Consider the following 18,711-nt stretch of genomic DNA (forward strand, 5'->3'; position numbering starts at 1 on the left):
CCCCGAGCTGGATTTTTGTTTAAGGAATAGAAAGAAGTCCTGTGTGGCCAGAGCATCCCGACCGAGGGGAGAGTGGGGTCAGAGGGTTAGGCGTGGGTCTGGATCCAGGGCCTCTTAACAAGAGTTTGGATTTTATGCTAAGTACGTTGGGAAACAGTTTACAGTGGAAAAAAATCGCATTGGATGTTGTGTGGTAATGGACTGTAGGAGGTGGGTATGCTAGGCTGTGAAATCTGGCAGTAACAGGAAATCTCAGTTGGGTTATACAGTAAGGATTCTGTTACTGCTTATAGCAAGATGGCTAGAGGTAGGGTAAATCTAGGTTGGTTAATCCACTGCTATTAAGAGTCTTTGTAACTGAGAGAAAAACCTCTAGAAGCCTTTGGGCAACTTCCATTCACATCGAATGGCTCATCCCAACCAATCTGACACAGGAAATGGGACCATCATGATTGCCTTAGACCAATTATAACTACCCCCCTGGGTATCTCTCCAGGAGCACTTGGACCGGAACAAAATTTGAATTTTGTCGGAAAGGCAATCAACACTGTTGACAGCAGCAAGGAAGAATGTAAGCTGGGAGACCAGTTAGGGGGAGGTCTTGCCAGAGTGTCAGTGAGAGATGAATCAACAATTAGGGGGTTAGGAGTGGTCACACTACAGAGGGGAAGCAAAAACTTGAATAAAAATTTTTTACTGGGCTTCCCTGGTGGCGCAGTGGTTGAGAGTCCGCCTGCCGATGCAGGGGATGCGGGTTCGTGCCCCGGTCCCGCGTGCCGCGGAGCGGCTGGGCCCGTGAGCCGTGGCTGCTGAGCCTGCACGTCCGGAGCCTGTGCTCCGCAGCGGGAGAGGCCACAACAGTGAGAGGCCTGTGTACCGAAAAAAAAAAAATATATATATATTTTACTTTCTACTGAAGACTTCAATTACATACCTTCTCTCTGTAAGAAGAATCTGTACTAATGCTATCGACCAAAATGTATTTAGAACAAACGTAGTTCTTCATATTCTAACTACTAGCATTTATTGCTTAATATTGTCCTGCAGGCAGGCTCCTGTGGTCCATCACATGAGGGAAATGCTGCTATGGAGGAGCAGGGAGAAATGACTTCTGGCATTGGTCCACAGAGGAAAAGATAGGTGTTCAAATTATGTCTGGGATTTAGAAAACTGAATGGGAAAGGCCTCATCAGGAGGGGAAGAGGTATGAATAAAACTGCGGAGGGAGGAAAGTATAGATGTTTTTGTGTAGGCTACTTTGGCTAGAGAGGATCAGGTGATGCTTCTGAGCAGCTGGCCTCCCCTCAGTGATGCTACTTGGAACTGCAGTGATTGGTGTAATATGAATCATAGCATTGCGGGATTTAAGTAATTCACAGTTTTGGCTGTTTGATAGTGACTCCAAAGGTCATGTGGCTTACTCATAAATTATAATTTTGCTGAGGCATATATAAACTCTGTCTGCATCCATAGCTTACTTGTTATTTTCTTTTCTCTCTAGATACGCATTTATTCTCAGATGGTGATTTGGGAGGGCACATATACCCTGTAAATATAAAGGGCCTATTGAACTTTTAATCCTAGATTTTGCAAAGCTTGTATGGGAGAAAAGTAAGCTAGAATGCTTTGCCTTACAAGCATACCTCGTTTTATTGTGTTTTGCAGATCGTGGTGTTTTTTAACAAATTTGAGGGTTTGTGGCAACCCTGCGTTGTCAGCTGATAATTAACATATTTTAGCAATAAAATATTTTTAATTAAGGTATGTACATTTTTTAGACATGCTATTGCACACATAATAGAATGCAGTATAGCATAAACATAACTTTCCAATTCACCAGGAAACCAAAATATTCCAGTGACTCTATTGCGATACTTGCTTTATTGCGGTGGTCTGGAACCGAACCCGCAGTATCTCCAACGTCTGCCTGTGCATTATACTTAACGTAACAATAAAGAAAACTCTTCATCCTATAAATCCTGAGGTGGTTTTGCCACTAACAGCTCTGTGACTCTAAGTTCTCTAACTTCTCTGTGGTTGCCTAATCATAAAAGGGGATAATGAAGAGTGTCTGCCACACAGAGGAATTTGTAAGGTTGAAATGTAAAAGTGCCTAAACAGTGCCTGCTTCCCAATAAATGCTATGTTTTTGCTATTATTATTGTTTAATTAAAAGTACTGTTTTAAGTAACGTTTCTTTAGGTTTCGCAGCCCTACCACTTACTAATAGCCAAGGGATAAATATAAGATCCCCACGGACTTTCAGACGAGTCTCCTCACAGTTGCTCATAGGCTTCTGGATACAACTCAGGCCTCCCCAGGCTTGCACCAAGGGGATTTTTTTTTTTTCGGTACACGGACCTCTCACTGTCGTGGCCTCTCCCGTGGCGGAGCACAGGCGCCGGACGCGCAGGCTCAGCGGCCATGGCTCACGGGCCTAGACTGCTCCGTGGCATGTGGGATCTTCCCAGACCGGGACACGAACCCGTGTCCCCTGCATCGGCAGGCGGACTCTCAACCACTGCGCCACCAGGGAAGCCCCCAAGGGGATGTTTTTTGTTTGTTTTTTGACCAAAATGTTTGACTTGATGTGATGCTTATGCGAAGAGTAGCCATTTATTTCTTTTCCTTGTTCTTAACATCATCATCAGTTTAACGTAATTGACCAAGTTACTGTGACTGTTTTCTCTTTTTATTTTCTTTTTTGCTCATTCTTCCTGAACTCCTAATTGTTGTAGTTCTCTTGATTTTATGAAAAGCTGACCGAATAGCGTAAAGGCTAGAGGTGGTGTCTATACATATAAAATACGGCAATAGCAATGGAAGGCTATAATAAATGAAACGCTTGGTTACTAGGCTGAGCTGCTTTCTCAGTCTTTGCTTTGTGAGCATGTATTCAAGAGAACTCTGAAACCACGTGAGCATACATGCTGGAGAGCTTTTTGTCAGGCCACTTTAGCTCTTTATAATGCTCAATTTCCTCTTGTGTATATGGTCACAACTGCCACGTTCTATTACTTTATAGCATTTGGATATTGAAAGGCCAAACATATTCCTATTTTGTAATATAAAATATTTAAGACCACCTGTGAACCTTTCGTATCTTCTACATGTTTCTGATTGTGTGTATCGTTTGTGAATCTGGTATATTTATAGTGGATTGTTTACCCTAAAATTCTTGTTCTAATAGCCTGTTAATTATAAGGATTAAATCTGTGTTAATTTTCTTTTGATCATTGTTCTCAGTGTGTAGACCCTCATTGTAGTCCTATACCTACACTGAGGTATTTAATAGACAGCACTTGAATAATACAATTGTGTGGTTGGTAAAAATGCATTAGGGTTTCGGGATTTTACCAATGGGTGATTTTTAATATTGAATGACGTGTATTAAGATAAACGCTTTTATATATAATTTATTTGGCATTGTAAATGCATTTATCTTGTGAGAAACAGACCCCCTGTTGTCAGATGAAGTATTCTGGAAAGGTTTAGAGTAAATAAATAATAAAACTACTTTGATATACAATCTAACCAATATTAAATATTAAGACTTTCAGATGATTGATTTTAATACTTAATTAACTTATTTAAAGTCCAGTGTAGCACTCTTGCATTCAAGATTGACAGAATTTAAAAATGGAACTTCATCCTTTGTCTTTGTTTTCTTTCTCATTTCTTTTTCTTTCTTCCTTGCTCCTTTTCTACCTCCTTCTCCCCCTTGTAACTTAAGACTTTAAAACATCATTATTCCTGACCATCACATTTACCTCTAGCTACCAATATTTCTAAATAAAAGTTTTTGTTTTTTGCCAATTCTACAGGTAATGGTCCATTACTCTCTTAATTACAAAAAATCTAGCTTCTATCAGTTTCTTGCTTTTGTAGGCAAGATGTCATATTTTAGGTTACATACCCATCATGGTGAATGCATACTACCTGTAACAGTCATTCATGCTGTATGCTCTCGCCCTTTTATAATTGTGCTCTGAAAATAGTTCATTTAAGCTCTTTGATATGCTTTTCTTACAAGAGATATCTTTATGTAAAGTAATATTACTCTGTAACTTCAGTGTTTGACTTCTAAGTTTACCATCAGGCAAGAATATAAATGAATGGAGTATGCTTGTATGAGCTTTTCTGAATACGGATGTCTTTAGAAGACACAATTCAGAATGCTAGTTCTATGCCTATGTAATAGAAACAGTGATAGAATGAATATAAGCTGAAATACGTAGAACTTCAGATTCAGAGAGAATAAACTATTTTTCTAGAGGTTTTGTTTATATGATGCCATTTTAAAAGTGAGAAATTTTATTCAGCTAACCTTTTGTTTTGTCTGTATCATGCTAATAATTTGAAATTTTCACTTACAGACTGCTTGTGTTGCTTCAGTTTACATGGAAAATAGATTATTCTGAAATTTAGTTAACATACTTTAAGACTATCTTCCAAGCTTTAGTGCTGAACTCCTACCCTTTCATTAAATACTATTTTCACAAGACTTCCCTTCTTTCAGACAGATCACTTTTATCTTAAGATTTAATACTGCAAGAACTAGATATGTGAAGCCACTACAACTGTCCTAAGATTAGTCTGGGATTTTTAAATGGCACTTTCAGCCTAATGTGTCAGTTCCTGTGACCAGGATGGCAGTAAAACCACGCTGCACAACCAGTTTTGAGTTTTGTGAATGTTGAGTTCATGTGCAGTAGGAACTTCGTTATTTATAGTAAGCGTAGCAAAGAAGGGATATCTCCTTTCTCAGGTCTTAGAAGGTATATTGCTGTGCTTTCTGAATTAGAAAAAATAAGATTGCTTTTATTTTTTAAAATTCTTTACCATTTTTGTCAGTCAGAGAAATTCTAGAGACAACTTGGCATTATTTAAGAAAACTGAACTCCATCCATTATGGATTTGAGTAGTCATTTACTAAGATACATATTTTTGGTCATTATATATATTTTTCTACATATATGTCTAGCTTCTGTGTAGAGAAGATTAAGGCATAGCAAGTATACAAACATAAGATGCAGTGGTCCACTGTGAGTTTCAAAATGTTTATACCATTTTGACTTTTATAGGGGTTATCTTAAAATCTTCAGACCACAAAAAATTCCCTTAAGTATTTGAATTTTTATTAAATATTTTCTTATAGTCTGATATTCATAGATACAAAATTTATTCAAAATAGTGATTAAAACAAATATAGATACACTTGTTTAAAAACCTTTGCTATTCCGCTTTATTTTTGGTTGTTGTTGTGGTCACAGAACACAAATTGGAAAAATTACTTCATATTTGAAAGCAACGTTGTATTGTGATTTTATAAGGTAATCACAGTAGCAGTAACCAACAAAGTTAAATATTCTTTTATTTTCTAAAAAGCAAAAATAGCCCTTTGTATTTAAAACAACAAAAAACAAAACAGCGCCTACTTAATAAGTTACTTCTGAACTAGATTGTTATTTAAATCTACGATTAAAAGAAAATTAAGGATATTGTCCCAACTTTTTCTTCAACGTATTTCTTGAAAATAACTCATTACTATTCAGCAGGTTTGCTTTACTTGACAATAAAAGCATTTCAGTGACTCAGTTTCAACCTATAGGCATGATTAATTAGCATATAGTAGATGCCTGATTCTCTAGAATGGTTGTAGACTGGTATGTTTGGTAAACTTTGTATTCTGTTTATTGGGTGTTACCACAGACATCTCAATTTCTAAAGAATTATTATTAAAGCTAAAATCAGTGAATGACTTGAAGTTAACTTTCTCTAAGGAGTTTAAAAGACCTTAAGTCTCTTTGAGCATCTTGAGTGAATACTTGAACATCGTCATGTTGTATTTTATTTTAGCCATAGAGGGGGTTTTTTTTCTTCTGATGTTCCTTTTTGAAATACACTTTGATATCAGTTTCCTTGTTGTTTGTCTATTTCTCATAGAGTTTAAAATATATAACATCTCCTTATTTATATATTTTAGGTATATGAAGTCTAACAGAAGTATATACTATAAAAATGAGAAATGATATGAAAACATAGTATAGGATATTAAAGAAATTTTAAGGAAGTCTGGCAGTTAACTTGCAATACTCATTTCAAATGTTTACCCTTGTATTTTTAAAGAGTATGACAAAGTGTATAGAGAATATGAATTTTACATTAAAATAGTTGTCCATGGTCAAATACAGTTTTGACATGTGTTTAATCAGTTCCACACAGTTTCTTTCTTTCTTTCTTTCTTTTTTTATTATTTGCCAACACTTACAAGTAAAGAGATTTCACGTAAAATTCTGGATTTCCAGTTTTTCTTGAAAATGTTGAAGCAGAGAAATGGATGTTCCAATAATTCACAGACCCGGTCCTCTTAGACCGCCTTGCTTTATGCCTCTCTTGTCTGTCTCATTGACTTAACAGGAGCCACGTGTAGTACTGAGTAGAGGGTGAGCTTTGGAGCCAGATAGGATGTGTTCACAGTCTGGCTGTTCAGCACTTCCTAGTTGTGCGACTGTAAGCAAATTGCTTCATCTCTCTGTACCTCAGTTTTCTCTTTGGTAAAATGAAAATGATGGTGAAGATACGTCATTGAGTTGTTGGAAGGATGAAATGTGGAGTATATGTGAAGTATTTAGAGTAGTTTTTGTCATATATTCACTACTTAATAGATGTTAACTGTAATTAATAATGCTTTTTGCCTGACCCCATTAGGTGTTGGCATTTGGTGAGCCTTTCTTCTCCATAGTAGAGGATTTTATTTTTTAACCTGCTCATTCATTTGATCAGCAGAATGTATCAGATTCTATTTTATAATATAATTGCTTATCTACATTTTGCTCTCCTCTACCAGAGGGGCCCCCAACCCCCAGGCCATGGACCAGCAGCAGTCCGTGGCCTGTTAGCAACTGGGCTGCACGGCAGGAGGTGAGCAGCAGACAAGTGAGCGAAGCTTCATCTGTATTTACAGCCGCTCCCCATCACTCACATTACCACCTGAGCTCCACCTCCTGTCAGATCAGTGGCAGCGTTAGATTCTCATAGGAGCGGGAACCTTACTGTGAACTGCACGTGCAAGGGATCTAGGTTGCACATTCCTTATGAGAATCTAATGCCTGGTGATCAGAGGTAGAGCTGAGACAGTGATGCTAGCGCTGGAGAGCGGCTGCAAATACAGATTATCATTAGCAGAGAGGTTTGACTGCACAGAGACCATAATAAATCAATTGCTTGTAGACTCGTATCAAAACCCTATCAGTGAGCGGTAAGTGAAGACAGGCTCAGGGCCCCCACTGATTCTGCATTATGGTGAGTTGTATAATTATTTCATTATATATTACAATGTAATAATAACAGAAATAAAGCGCACAATAAATGTAACGTGCTTGAATCATCCCAACACCATCCCCCCTAACCCACCACCCCCACCCCCACCCCCCTGTTCTGTGGAAAAATTGTCTTCCACAAAACCAGTCCCTGGTGCCAAGAAGGTTGGGGACTGCTGCTCTACTAGATTATATTCCCCAGAGTTCCTTCTGTATAGTTAGTGCTCCATATATGTTAATTGATTTGTACACATAAGAAACAAGAACTGACAATGGCTTAGCTTTATGGATTTAGGATTTATGGCTTTAGAAATTCTTACTCTGTTGGCAGCAAAAGTTCTGCTTTCCCAAGTGTTGATTTAGCCTAACCCTCTGCTTCTTTTGTTTTAACCATAAGCTGAGGGGGAAAGGATGTTAACATCTGATCTAAGAGTGAGGGTGGGTGAGAGTTGGAGGGTTCTGATAAAAATGAGAAAGTGTTCAAGAGTGCTTTTATGAAATGAGAGTTTTAGAAATTAAGTAAACAGGATAAAGGAGCATTTTGTGATAGGAAAAGACTGGTCAAGGATTTGTGTGTTCATGGGCTTCTCTGGTATTTTCCTCCATAAGTGGAGACTATATCCTTTAAAATTACATACCCATTTTGGTTGGACTTGCTTTTCCAATTTAGCATTACACATTTCCTCTTCCTGTCCCCCCTGCTCTTAAAATTTAAAAGATTATGTTACTTACATTATTTTGGATGAAAAGTAGCAAACTCAGTCTATTATTTGGAAGATTCTGATTTGGGAAGTACAAATTCTCATTTGTACTTTATAGACATAAAAATATTATAAGTAGTTAGTGTACCTTGGAAGTTCAAAAACAATTTAATTTCTAAAAAAATATTAGAATTATTTATAGAAATGAGAATTGAGGAGGAAAACCTTCAAAAAATGAGAAGACACAGGTGGTTATTTATATAATCTTGCCTTTGGAAGTGGAATACCAGAGGCAGAATCCATAAAGAAGATACAGATATATTTGGCTACATAAAAATGAAGAAGTTACTATCTCCACAAAAACTATATGTAATTTGAAGACAGACACACTCTGAGAAAAATATATGTAGCATATGACAAAGGAATTACTGCTTCCCACTGTTGATGAGGGTCCAGGGGAAATGAATTGTTCTATTATATACAAATCTTTCTAGAGCATAATTTGGCAAAACTTATCTTAAAATCTTATTTTTTAAAAATAAATATTTTGGTCCAGCAATTATGCTTATAGGATTTTATCCTAAGGAAATAATCATGGATACAGCACAGAGGTATTACTGGAAGATATCCATTGTGAGGCTATTCATAGTGTTGGGGAACTAAAAGCATCCTAATTGTTTGCTAATAAGGAATTGGTTACATCAATTGTTATAGCTATATAAAGAATACCAGGGATCCATTAGAAGTGATAATACAGACTTTTTTATGAGAAGGAAAATACTCATGATAATTTATATAATCGGTATACTTAGCATGGTGGATCACATTAAACTATATGTATTTTAAATGCCCAGAAAGAATACATAGAATAAACTGAAATGTTAACAGTGGTGTTTTTAGCTAATATAATTACAAATGATTTCAGTTAGCTATATTTTCCATATTTTGAAAGTTCCTATAGTAAATGTGTATTATTTTGGCAGTAAAATGAAGGATATTATAAATGTGACAGTGATTTAACTTACAATTCAGCTTTTTGTGTAGAAGTTTACTGAAAATAAATGTAACTGAATGTTGAGGTAGAGGTTACCAGTGAAGTTCAGATTTGGGAAGAAATTGTTGAAATGAAAATCTTGTGCCACTTTTTCACTTCTTTTACATATATGCCTACCAATGTGTAGTAACAGTCCCTGGAGCCTGTGGAAAATTTGTTAATGTTTGTCATGCTCATTTAATCATTTTCCATTTTGCATTTATTCCCAGTCGTAGCAGAAAAAAATTTATCATTTTTCTCCATATTTTTCATCTCCCAGGTGGTCACTCTTGGTGACATTGTCCAGTTCTCACAATGTATCATTCCTTATCTGAAACTAGACATCCTCTGCAGCCAGAAGAACAAGAAGTGGGCATTGACCCCTTGTTGAGTTACTCACACAAGCCTGGAGGTGAGTTTTGTATGCAGATAATTTTGAGGTTACTGGGAAACATGGCAGAGGGTCTCCAGCTAGCTCTGCCTGCCTTGTGTGTCATTCTCTAGAGAGGCTGAGCGGGAGAGCTTTAAGAACATTTCCCTGGATAGATATGGAGCGCTCTGACACTGATGGATTCCACAAAACGTCAACTTTTAATAATAGACAGACGCATTAGCTATAGCTAAGTGTTTAATGCACTGTGATTCTTTTTTTAAAAAATCATAAACTTAAACAGTTTATTGCTTTAGTATAAGAATGTTGAAATGCAAAATGGCCTTTTCTCAAACATCTTTTAAAGAAGTCTAAGCTCTTGGTGTTGATTTTTTGCAGGGATTTTTTTTTTTCCTTCAGCAAGTTGAGATTATTACAGGATAAAGCACTTGCCTGATTATTCTTTTTGTTTTTTTTTTTAATAATTGGGATTTGTGTTTTACTTTTAAAGCTCTGTGTAGTGAAGTTGTTAAAACATCAACTGTATTCGGGGTCTGCCCTATAAAAATGTATTAAATGTATATGTATCAGAGCTTTGTATTATTTTCTCAGTATTAGTGATAACATAGTATCTTAGAAGGAAACAATGAGTTTGTGAGCATTCTTGACGCCTTTTCCTTATTTCAACTAATTCACTAAATATTTGCTAAAGTTGATTCATTGACTCAAGTAACTATTTGTAATTTTTCATTCAATACATGTATCAGGATTATAAGATCTATTTTAAGAAATTATAATTAGTCATATATTTTACATACTTCAAATATGATTTTTTTTCTGTATTGATGTAAATAAAGGTCTGCCATTAACTCTTGTTTGGGGAATTAAAAAAGAAATTGATACCTTAAGTAGTTATTTCTGTAGCATACATGCTATTGAGTTTATGGAGTGTGTTTATGTTTTTAGTGCATCTTTAATACCTTCCACATCATACAAATACCCTTGTTGTTTTTAATGAAAATAGCATGCAACTTATTTTCGTGATTTTATTTTTATATTTGTTTTTATTTAAACTGCTGTTTAAGGTTTTGATAATATGAAAAAATTACTTATGTCTAATTTCAGCATTTAAAGAATTTCAGTGGTAAGAATGATATAATCCTCCCTAGTGATGTTTTTTCTTAAATGTCATACCTATAAGAAGTACTCATAATGAAATAAGTCAAATTATTCTGCAAGCGCTTTGATAAGTGGATATTTTAAAAGTGAATATATTTTTGTGTTGTCAGTATATGAAATATTTTCACCAAAATGTTCTGGTTTATATGCTTATTTTAGAACATAGGTTTTTTTTGTTGTTGTTTTGTTTTTTCCTTAAGTGCCTATTTTTCTCTGGACTAGTTCATTAAATATTGAGGTTCTTTTTTTTTTTAAACCGGTTAAAAAACATTTTAAATTAATTTTATCCTTTATTGTTTGTAGGAATGAGGAGTTACCTTTACTGAAAAGGCTTTTCGTTTATATCCTAGCCAACATTTCTATGACATACAAAGTTATTAGGACTGAATTGATGTTTAAAAGTGCCATTAATTCATTTACCCCAAATGTTCATTAACAATGTAAATGTATGCTGATGTTCTATAAGACAAGGAAGTGACTAATGACTCTTCCAACTAACAACACTTAAAATGAATAGAAACTTTAGATAGCTAATCTTGAAGTAATCAAGACCCTCATTCAGCTTGGCATCTCTGTATGCTCTAAAACAGCTGTCAACTGTTAAAAATATATACAAAACACACATACACGCACGCACATGCAGAAGAAAGATATGTAAATATCTAGTTCTTCAAAGCCGTAAAGGTTACTAACCGTAGTAGGTTTTGTGCGTTGTATATGTAAATATTTTATATAAAGCATACATTTCATCTTAGGTTTTCTTTTTGCAGAAAACCGTGTGTTGCATTTTAATGAGGTTGTCATATTTACTTGAAAAATCACCACCTTTTTAGTATGTTGGTTTATTTTAATATATGTCTTTCTTGGGGTTCTCCAGGTATTTGTAGCCTTTTACACAACTGAATGACTCATTTTGTAAGTAGTCAGACATTGGACTTAATCAGTGGTTTCCCTGTGTAGAAGTCCTGTTTTTCTGTTTGAGTTTTTAAAATTTCCTGTTGTATATTCCGTAAGTAAACAAATCTTTAATTTCTCAAATCTGAATTTTTAACATTTATAGAAAAACAGTACATTACTGAGTTAAATGATTCTGAGTATTCTGGAAAGGATTAGCAAAAATAGCCACATCATAGGTATGCTAGAGAGAAAATTACATATCATTGGTTTACTTTCATGGATGTTTGAGGAAAGTGGGTAAGGGCAGAAAAAAGAACTGTTTAGATATATATATGCAAAATCTTAGGGCGCATTTTCCATGTGAATTAACTGCTTTAATTTCTTTCTGAAACAGAAAGCAGCATAGAAAGTATGCTGTACTCTATTGCATTTGGTCATATACAAAAATTACCACCTTAAATTCCAAGATCTTTGATCAGAGGGTATTAATTAATAATTGACAAGTTACCTGTAATTCAATTGCAGCCATAAAAAAAAGTAAAACTGTTTTGTTCAGCTACTCATGATTATTCATTCTTAGCATGGAACTTTCAAGGATTAAATGAAAAAGTAATTATTTTATTTTAAACCGGAAAAAAACAATATCAAGATCTAGGGAAACTTAACCTATTAATAAAATAGTATTCTCTGAATTACTAATTGTTTTCCAATCTTACAAGAGCTTGGAATCTTGCTCATGATGAAAGAACATTTTCCTCTATTAGGTCTCTTTTGAGAATAGCATTTTGTTACATGTAGCCAGAGTTTTTAGCTTCAATTGTATATGCCTTCTTACAGCTTTCATAGTATTCAGATAATTACTTAATGTAATGCCTTTTTATAAAATATCTGTTTCAAAGCTTTCTTTCTAGCTCATGTATAAAATATTCAGTAACCTACTTAAGAAAAATCCAAGACATTCAGAATATCCTGCCTACTCCATTTTTGTCTCTTGTACTTTTTTGTCCCAATCTTCCTTTCTTTCTCTTACTATATCATAGAGTTTTATGACTAGAAGGGGGTGCGTGGCTTTACTGATGAATAAATTGGTGGTAATTCAATTAGTTTACTGAAGTTGATGTGATAAATGACACTGTTCTATTATGATCTTTAGTACGGTTTTTCCAGTTAGTAGAAGTGTCACTGAACTCAGGTTTGGCTGCTCACTGCTCGAAAAGTCAGCACTTGTGTGACAAGTGCTGATTAAGAACGGAAAGGTCACATTAATCAGAGAGCCGGCAATCTAGGGAGAACGCGGACTCCTGTCCCACAACCAATTCCGAAGATTCTGGTTGGCCACGAAAGTTTTTAAAAGGAAAGAGGGGAAATAATCTCAGTTACTCATTGAGATAGGGGTTCAGATTTGTAGCCATCTCCCATTGTGTGCAGGCTTGTCGACTCCTCTCCGTTTTTTGGAAAGATCCAAAAAATGATCTTTCTTTTTTAAAATTTTTATTGGTGTATGGTTCCTTTACAATATTGTGTTAGTTTATACTCTACAGCAAAGTGAATCAGCTATACGCATACGTATATCCCCTCTTTTTTTGGATTTCCTTCTCATTTAGGTCACCACAGAGCATTGAGCGGTGTGATCTTTCTTTAGATGCTATTTTGTTCACACAGTTTGATTGCGAGATTACTGAAGGGGGAGCTGGGGAAGAGATCCGGTCATCTGTTAATTACTCATTCTTCAATTCTACTTCTTTGATCTATGGAAAGAATCAACAGGTTAGGCAAAGTAGTGTGTGATCAAAAAGATTTGAAAGGTGTGCTTGGGCCGGAGGTTAGTTAAAATATAGCCTTGCTAAAGTGACAGGACAAAAGTGGCCTCCTGCAGAGAGCTACTTCCTGCAACAAACTGCCTGCAAAAATTTGCTTACAAATCACCGCTGTCAGACATCATTCCATTTCTGTGGGATTATGGGCGAAGGTCCATCTTCTATAACTTCTTCATGCTGACACAGGGTGCCATATTCTTAGAGTGGAAGATGTCGACATGGGTCTGTAGCATCTCTTTGCTGACAATTTTAGTTGCCTGCTTACATATATGGGGAGAAAAAGCCACAATTATTTTGATGCCCACAAAGATACAGATTATGATGAGCAATAGTGTTAATCCCACTGTCTTAAGGCCAGTTCTTGGAATTGTGCTAGCCATACATTCAGTACTGCTCAAGGTGGAGCAGCTTATGTCATGGCTGCAGTCTGTTCATCATGCAGTTAGCGTTTTCCCTCTGGTGGCAGTTACAGTATCTGTAAAACAACTCAGGAATGTGCATCAGACACTGAAGGATTCTGTGCCTCTATTGTCCTAATCATTGACTTCTTGAGCCTGCTCTTCTGTGACTCAGGGAAGCTTGGGAGACTTCAGCTCTTCTGTAAACAAGAGCTAGGGGATGTGGAGGGGCCTTTGTACTTGGAACAGGGCAGTGGCAGGGCTCTGCTTGGTTTCAGATGCAATCTAGAGCCAAGATGGAGGGATTCGTGGAGAGAGAAGGAGAGGAAGGATGGAGAACAGATGTTTAGGTGCAGTAAGTTCATTTGTTTGATGGCTGAGGGTTCAGTGAAATATCATTGATATTTCTCTTTCTTGATATGTTAGGGTGAGATAATTTGCTGATAGTGAGTGACAGAATGAAGCATTTGAAGATTTATGGAGAGCAACAAAGGTTAGATTGAGTTGAAAAAGAATATATAATCTTGGGGGCCAAGGTGATATTAGACATCATAATTTATAGGTGATACAAGCTTATAAACGTGTGTGATTATGTCTAGCAGAATTCAGCACCTAGGATTTAGCCACAATCAAAAGCAGGCAGTGGTTGGACTTACCTGGTGGCATGGTGGTTAAGAATCCACCTGCCAATGCAGGGGACACGGGTTCGATCCCTGGTCTGGGAAGATCCCACATGCCGTGGGGCAACTAAGCCTGAGTGCCACAACTACTGAGCCTGCATGCTGCAACTACTGAACCCCGTGTGCCCTAGAGCCTGCGTGCCGCAACTGCTGAGCCTGCATGCTGCAAAACCTGCACGCCCTAGAGCCCAAGTGCCGCAATTACTGAGCCTGCATGCTGCAACTACTGAAGCCTGTGTGCCCTAGAGCCCACGTGCCGCAACTACTGAGCCTGCGTGCTGCAACTACTGCAGCCCGCACGCCTAGAGCCCATGTTCCGCAGCAAGAGAATCCGCAGCAATGAGAAGCCCACGCACCGCAATGAAGAGTAGCCTCCACTCACCACAACTAGAGAAAGCCTGCACAGCAACGAAGACCCAACACAGCTAAAAATAGATAGTAATAGGAAAAAAAGCAGGCAGTAGTTTTGTCAGGGGAGTATAGGTAGACAGTAGACAAGGAAGTTGATGGCAGAAGAATTCATTGATAGTTTGAGAATACAAAGAAGTTTGCTGTTATGGAAGGGGCTTATAAGAGGGCAGAGTAGAAAGTTTTGGAAGGGATTGAGTTAGGAGAGATGAAGCATAGAGTAGCATGGTGATGGGAGTCATAAAGGGGACATGGGAACAGTATGTAAGTCTTTGATAACTATGTTAATTCGTTGGAACATTGTCTAGTGGTATCCAATAAACCAGCTCAGTACCTTCATTAGCTCTGTGTAATAAATTGGACCTACGTCGATTTGAATAGGTTTTGGTTTGAAATCTTTTTTTTTTTTTTTAATTTTAAACACTTTATTTTTTTAGAGCAGTTTTAGGTTCACAGCAAAATTAAGAGGAAGGTACAGATTTCCCATATAGCCTCTGGTTCCCATATAGGCACAGCCTCCCCATTATCTGTATCTCCCACCAGAGTGGTACATTTGTGACAACTGATGAGCCTACACTGACACATGATCATCACCCAAACTCTGTAGTTTACATTAGGATTCACTCTCGGTGGTGGACGTTCTATGAGTTCGGACGAATGTATAATGACGTGTACCTGTCACTATAGTGTCATACAGAGTATTTTCCCAAAATTCTCTGTGCTCTGCCTGTTCATCTTCCCCATCCCATGCCCCTCAACCCCTGGCAACCACTGATCTTTTTACTGTCTGTGTCGTTTTGTAAAAAGTATCATCTTAATGAAAAATTCTCTCTACATATGGAGGAAAATGGCAGTTTAGATAGATGAAAAACTGTAAGGCTATTAAGTCATTAAGGAAAATGGTGGCTTTGTTGAAGATGAAGATTGTTAAATAAATGGTAGAGCAACTTGGAAGTTCTTAAATTACAGTAAAAAGGATTTTTTTTAAATGGATGTTTTTTAAAATGTCTCCTTAAAGACGGATTTTGTTACGTGGTGTGACAATAGGTAGAAGTTACATCAAAGAGCAGAGAACATGCCATGCCGTGTTCCTCTAAATTACACTGTCCGAAAGAAAGTGGGAAATGAGAGACTTCAGTCTGAAAGGCCATGAGTTAGAGATCTGAAAGTCATCCTCCAGAGATATCAGTTCACAGTATGAGACAGGTAAGAAATTCAAAGAAAGAGAAAAGAACTGAGGATTGATTGGTCAGAATTCTCCATGATTAGAAATTGGATAGAGAGAGCAGTATTTTAAAACAGTCAAAGTTGGGGAAAGATAAAGGAGGGTCAAAATTAAAGAAGCTACAGACGTGAGAGCTTCCAAGTAGGTCCAAGGTGGTCACTGCTTCAGAATTGCATACGTTAAAGACTATAAAAGGAGAAAAATCTATGATTCGGTGATGGGAAGAGTACTGATGATCTGTAATTAGTGGTAAGGCATTTTCAAGATATCACTCACTAGCTGACTTGAGTAGATGGAATTAACATGAAAAGGCAGTGGTGAAATATCAGTCGTAAACATTTAAATGGCGAGGGAGTTTCAAGTTACTCTTTAATGTTAGATTTAGATGACTATATATGGATTTTATGTATTCGTGCTCTCACAGTGGATTGAGATTTAGCAAGTTAGACATTTTAATGGTAACAGTGAAACTCACTGTTGGTAAAATGTACTCTTGAAATAAAAAAAAAAGTCTTCTGGTCTGAATTCTGATCTTTTTTTATTGTGTTGCCTATTTCTCATTAATTGAATCCAGTTTTTAGTTTTATTTGAAGTTTTCTGTTGGTGTGGCAATTCCTAGTATTTACTTAATGGAGAGGCCCCTTTTCAGTTCCTTTAGAGTTGGGGTTGTGTGAAGAGTTATTTTAGTTGTACTGGGGTTTTTTTCATTTCCCATGTCTTTAGGAGCAAAGGAGACCTCACTGCTTGCTCTGGTGGCAGACAGAAACAGTAGCCCTGCAAGAGCTGTCACCACTACCCCCTTGGGCAAAGTTATCTGCAAAGGAATATCCATACCTTGAGATATTTTTTCCACCATGCTTAGTCAGCCTTATAATATTCTTGGATCACCAAAAATGAGAAGCTGTGTGATGGTGGTTTGTTTGGGTTGGGTCTAGGCATAACTGAGCTATAGAGGTGATGTAGAGTGACAGTATTATCTTAAAACCTTAGAAAAACATAAACCCATTTAGGTGCAGTGACATACAGTGGATTTCTTATCAAAGATGTATATTAGTTGTTTTCTGCTAGTGCATCAGTAGGGCCAGAAAGGACAGCAGAATAGAGTATGACTGATTTTGACCAAGCTTAGAACACTGCTATCAATTTGAATCTTTAATTAGACTTGTGAATAGATCTGTTTTGTTGAACTTACAGATTTTCGATCAGACATGTTGGCATGATGGTTAAGAAATTTCAGTCACACTTAATAACTGAATAGAGACCGTAAAGGCACGTATATTTAATCACAGTAGGGGGCTGTGGGTCACAGACCTGACGTTTATTCATTCATTCAAAAATATTCATTGATCATCTAGTATCTGGGGATAGGCTATTAAACAAATAGTCCAGGTGATCTCTTTCAATGAAATTCACATTTTAGCATGAGAGAGACAGCAAAAAAAAAAAAAAAAGGAAAAGTACAAAAATGAGGAAAAAAATAGCAGAGAATGATAAAGGCTAGGTAAGAATCAAGATAAGGTAGTGTTACAATGAGCGTCTGTGTGCGTACTTTAGATTGTCAGGGAAGATCTCTCTGACAAGGTGATACGTCAGTTGCATGTGAATGACAGACGAGCCAGGCACGCAAAGGTGGTGACAGAAAGAGGGAGACAGATGGACAGACAGATAGGCAGAATGAAAGAAACACCAGTCTAGAAAAAGGAAAGAGTTCATACGGAGGAAGTTCCTAGGATAGGAATAGGCTCATCCTATTCAAGGAACTGAAGGAAGATCACGGTGGCTGGAGCCTTGTGGGTGACATGGAATGGCACAGGATGGGCCTAGCAGGCAGGGGCCAAATGCTGGGGATTTTGTAAGCCAGTGTAGATTGTATTTTAAAGACTGAGAGTTATTTAGCATCTATGTTGTTATCAGAGAAGGTGATATGTCAGTTACATGGAAGTGACATGTAACTCTCTTGTGCTATTAAGTTTCTTCTCAAGAATGAGGGCCATAACTATTTTTTACTATGTATCCTTATGACTTGATATACTAAGCATTTAATAAGTAACATCTGATTTACATAGAGTTGGAGTATTTTAACGTTTATTTTCGTATTGCAGTCCTCTATACCAATCTTTGTTTCCTCACTCCAATTTTCTTCAATATTTTAACTCTTTGTAATGATGAAGTAATTTGTGTTTAACCTGACATAAAGAATGTCCTAAAATTAACCATTTATCTAAAGATCAGTTACTTCTATGTGGTCTGTTTTATGCCCTGCTACCAATATTAAAATAGTAATGATAAATGCAGTCTGGTGAGACCTTTTCTGCTTGACCCATTGTGTGTACATGTGTGTAGGAGACTTTGGGGTGGGGGGGGAGTCCATATAATCATTACTTTTCTTTTGCTGATGTGATGGAAAATTTGCTCCTTTAGGACATATTAGAACAATATATTTAATGCTCTTCAATTTAATTAGCTAGTATCACAATTAATACAATTAAGGTCACTTGAAATGAAACTGTTAAATTGAGTAATTTACTTTAACAATGTCAATGTGTTCTCACAATTACATTTGCTTTAATTAGTGTACAAGCTATTATTTAATAGCATACCTCACATAGAAAAATGTAATAATGCATTCTTGGCTCCTTATAGCAGAAAGAAAGAAACTTTTAATGGACCGAGTGATTTTG

At 36.7% G+C, this 18,711-nt stretch overlaps 1 protein-coding gene across 6 annotated transcripts in view; it reads left to right on the forward strand.

Moving 5' to 3' along the window:
- Positions 1 to 18,711, forward strand: part of TBC1D5 (TBC1 domain family member 5) — a 540,677-nt gene that overhangs the window by 196,070 nt on the left and 325,896 nt on the right. For 5 of the 6 annotated variants that reach the window (XM_027086554.1, XM_027086556.1, XM_027086555.1 and 2 more), the window contains one exon: positions 9,337 to 9,468. The exons of the other annotated variant lie outside the window; for it this stretch is intronic. In XM_027086554.1, coding sequence (XP_026942355.1) covers positions 9,372 to 9,468 — 97 coding nt within the window. In that variant the 5' untranslated portion in view covers positions 9,337 to 9,371. The remainder of the gene's footprint in view (positions 1 to 9,336; positions 9,469 to 18,711) is intronic. 6 annotated transcript variants of the gene reach the window in all.

This window comes from Aethalodelphis obliquidens, unplaced genomic scaffold, assembly GCF_003676395.1.
Source record: "Aethalodelphis obliquidens isolate GAN/ISIS:26980383/991018 unplaced genomic scaffold, ASM367639v1 scaffold56, whole genome shotgun sequence".
Classification (NCBI taxonomy): Eukaryota; Metazoa; Chordata; class Mammalia; order Artiodactyla; family Delphinidae; genus Aethalodelphis; species Aethalodelphis obliquidens.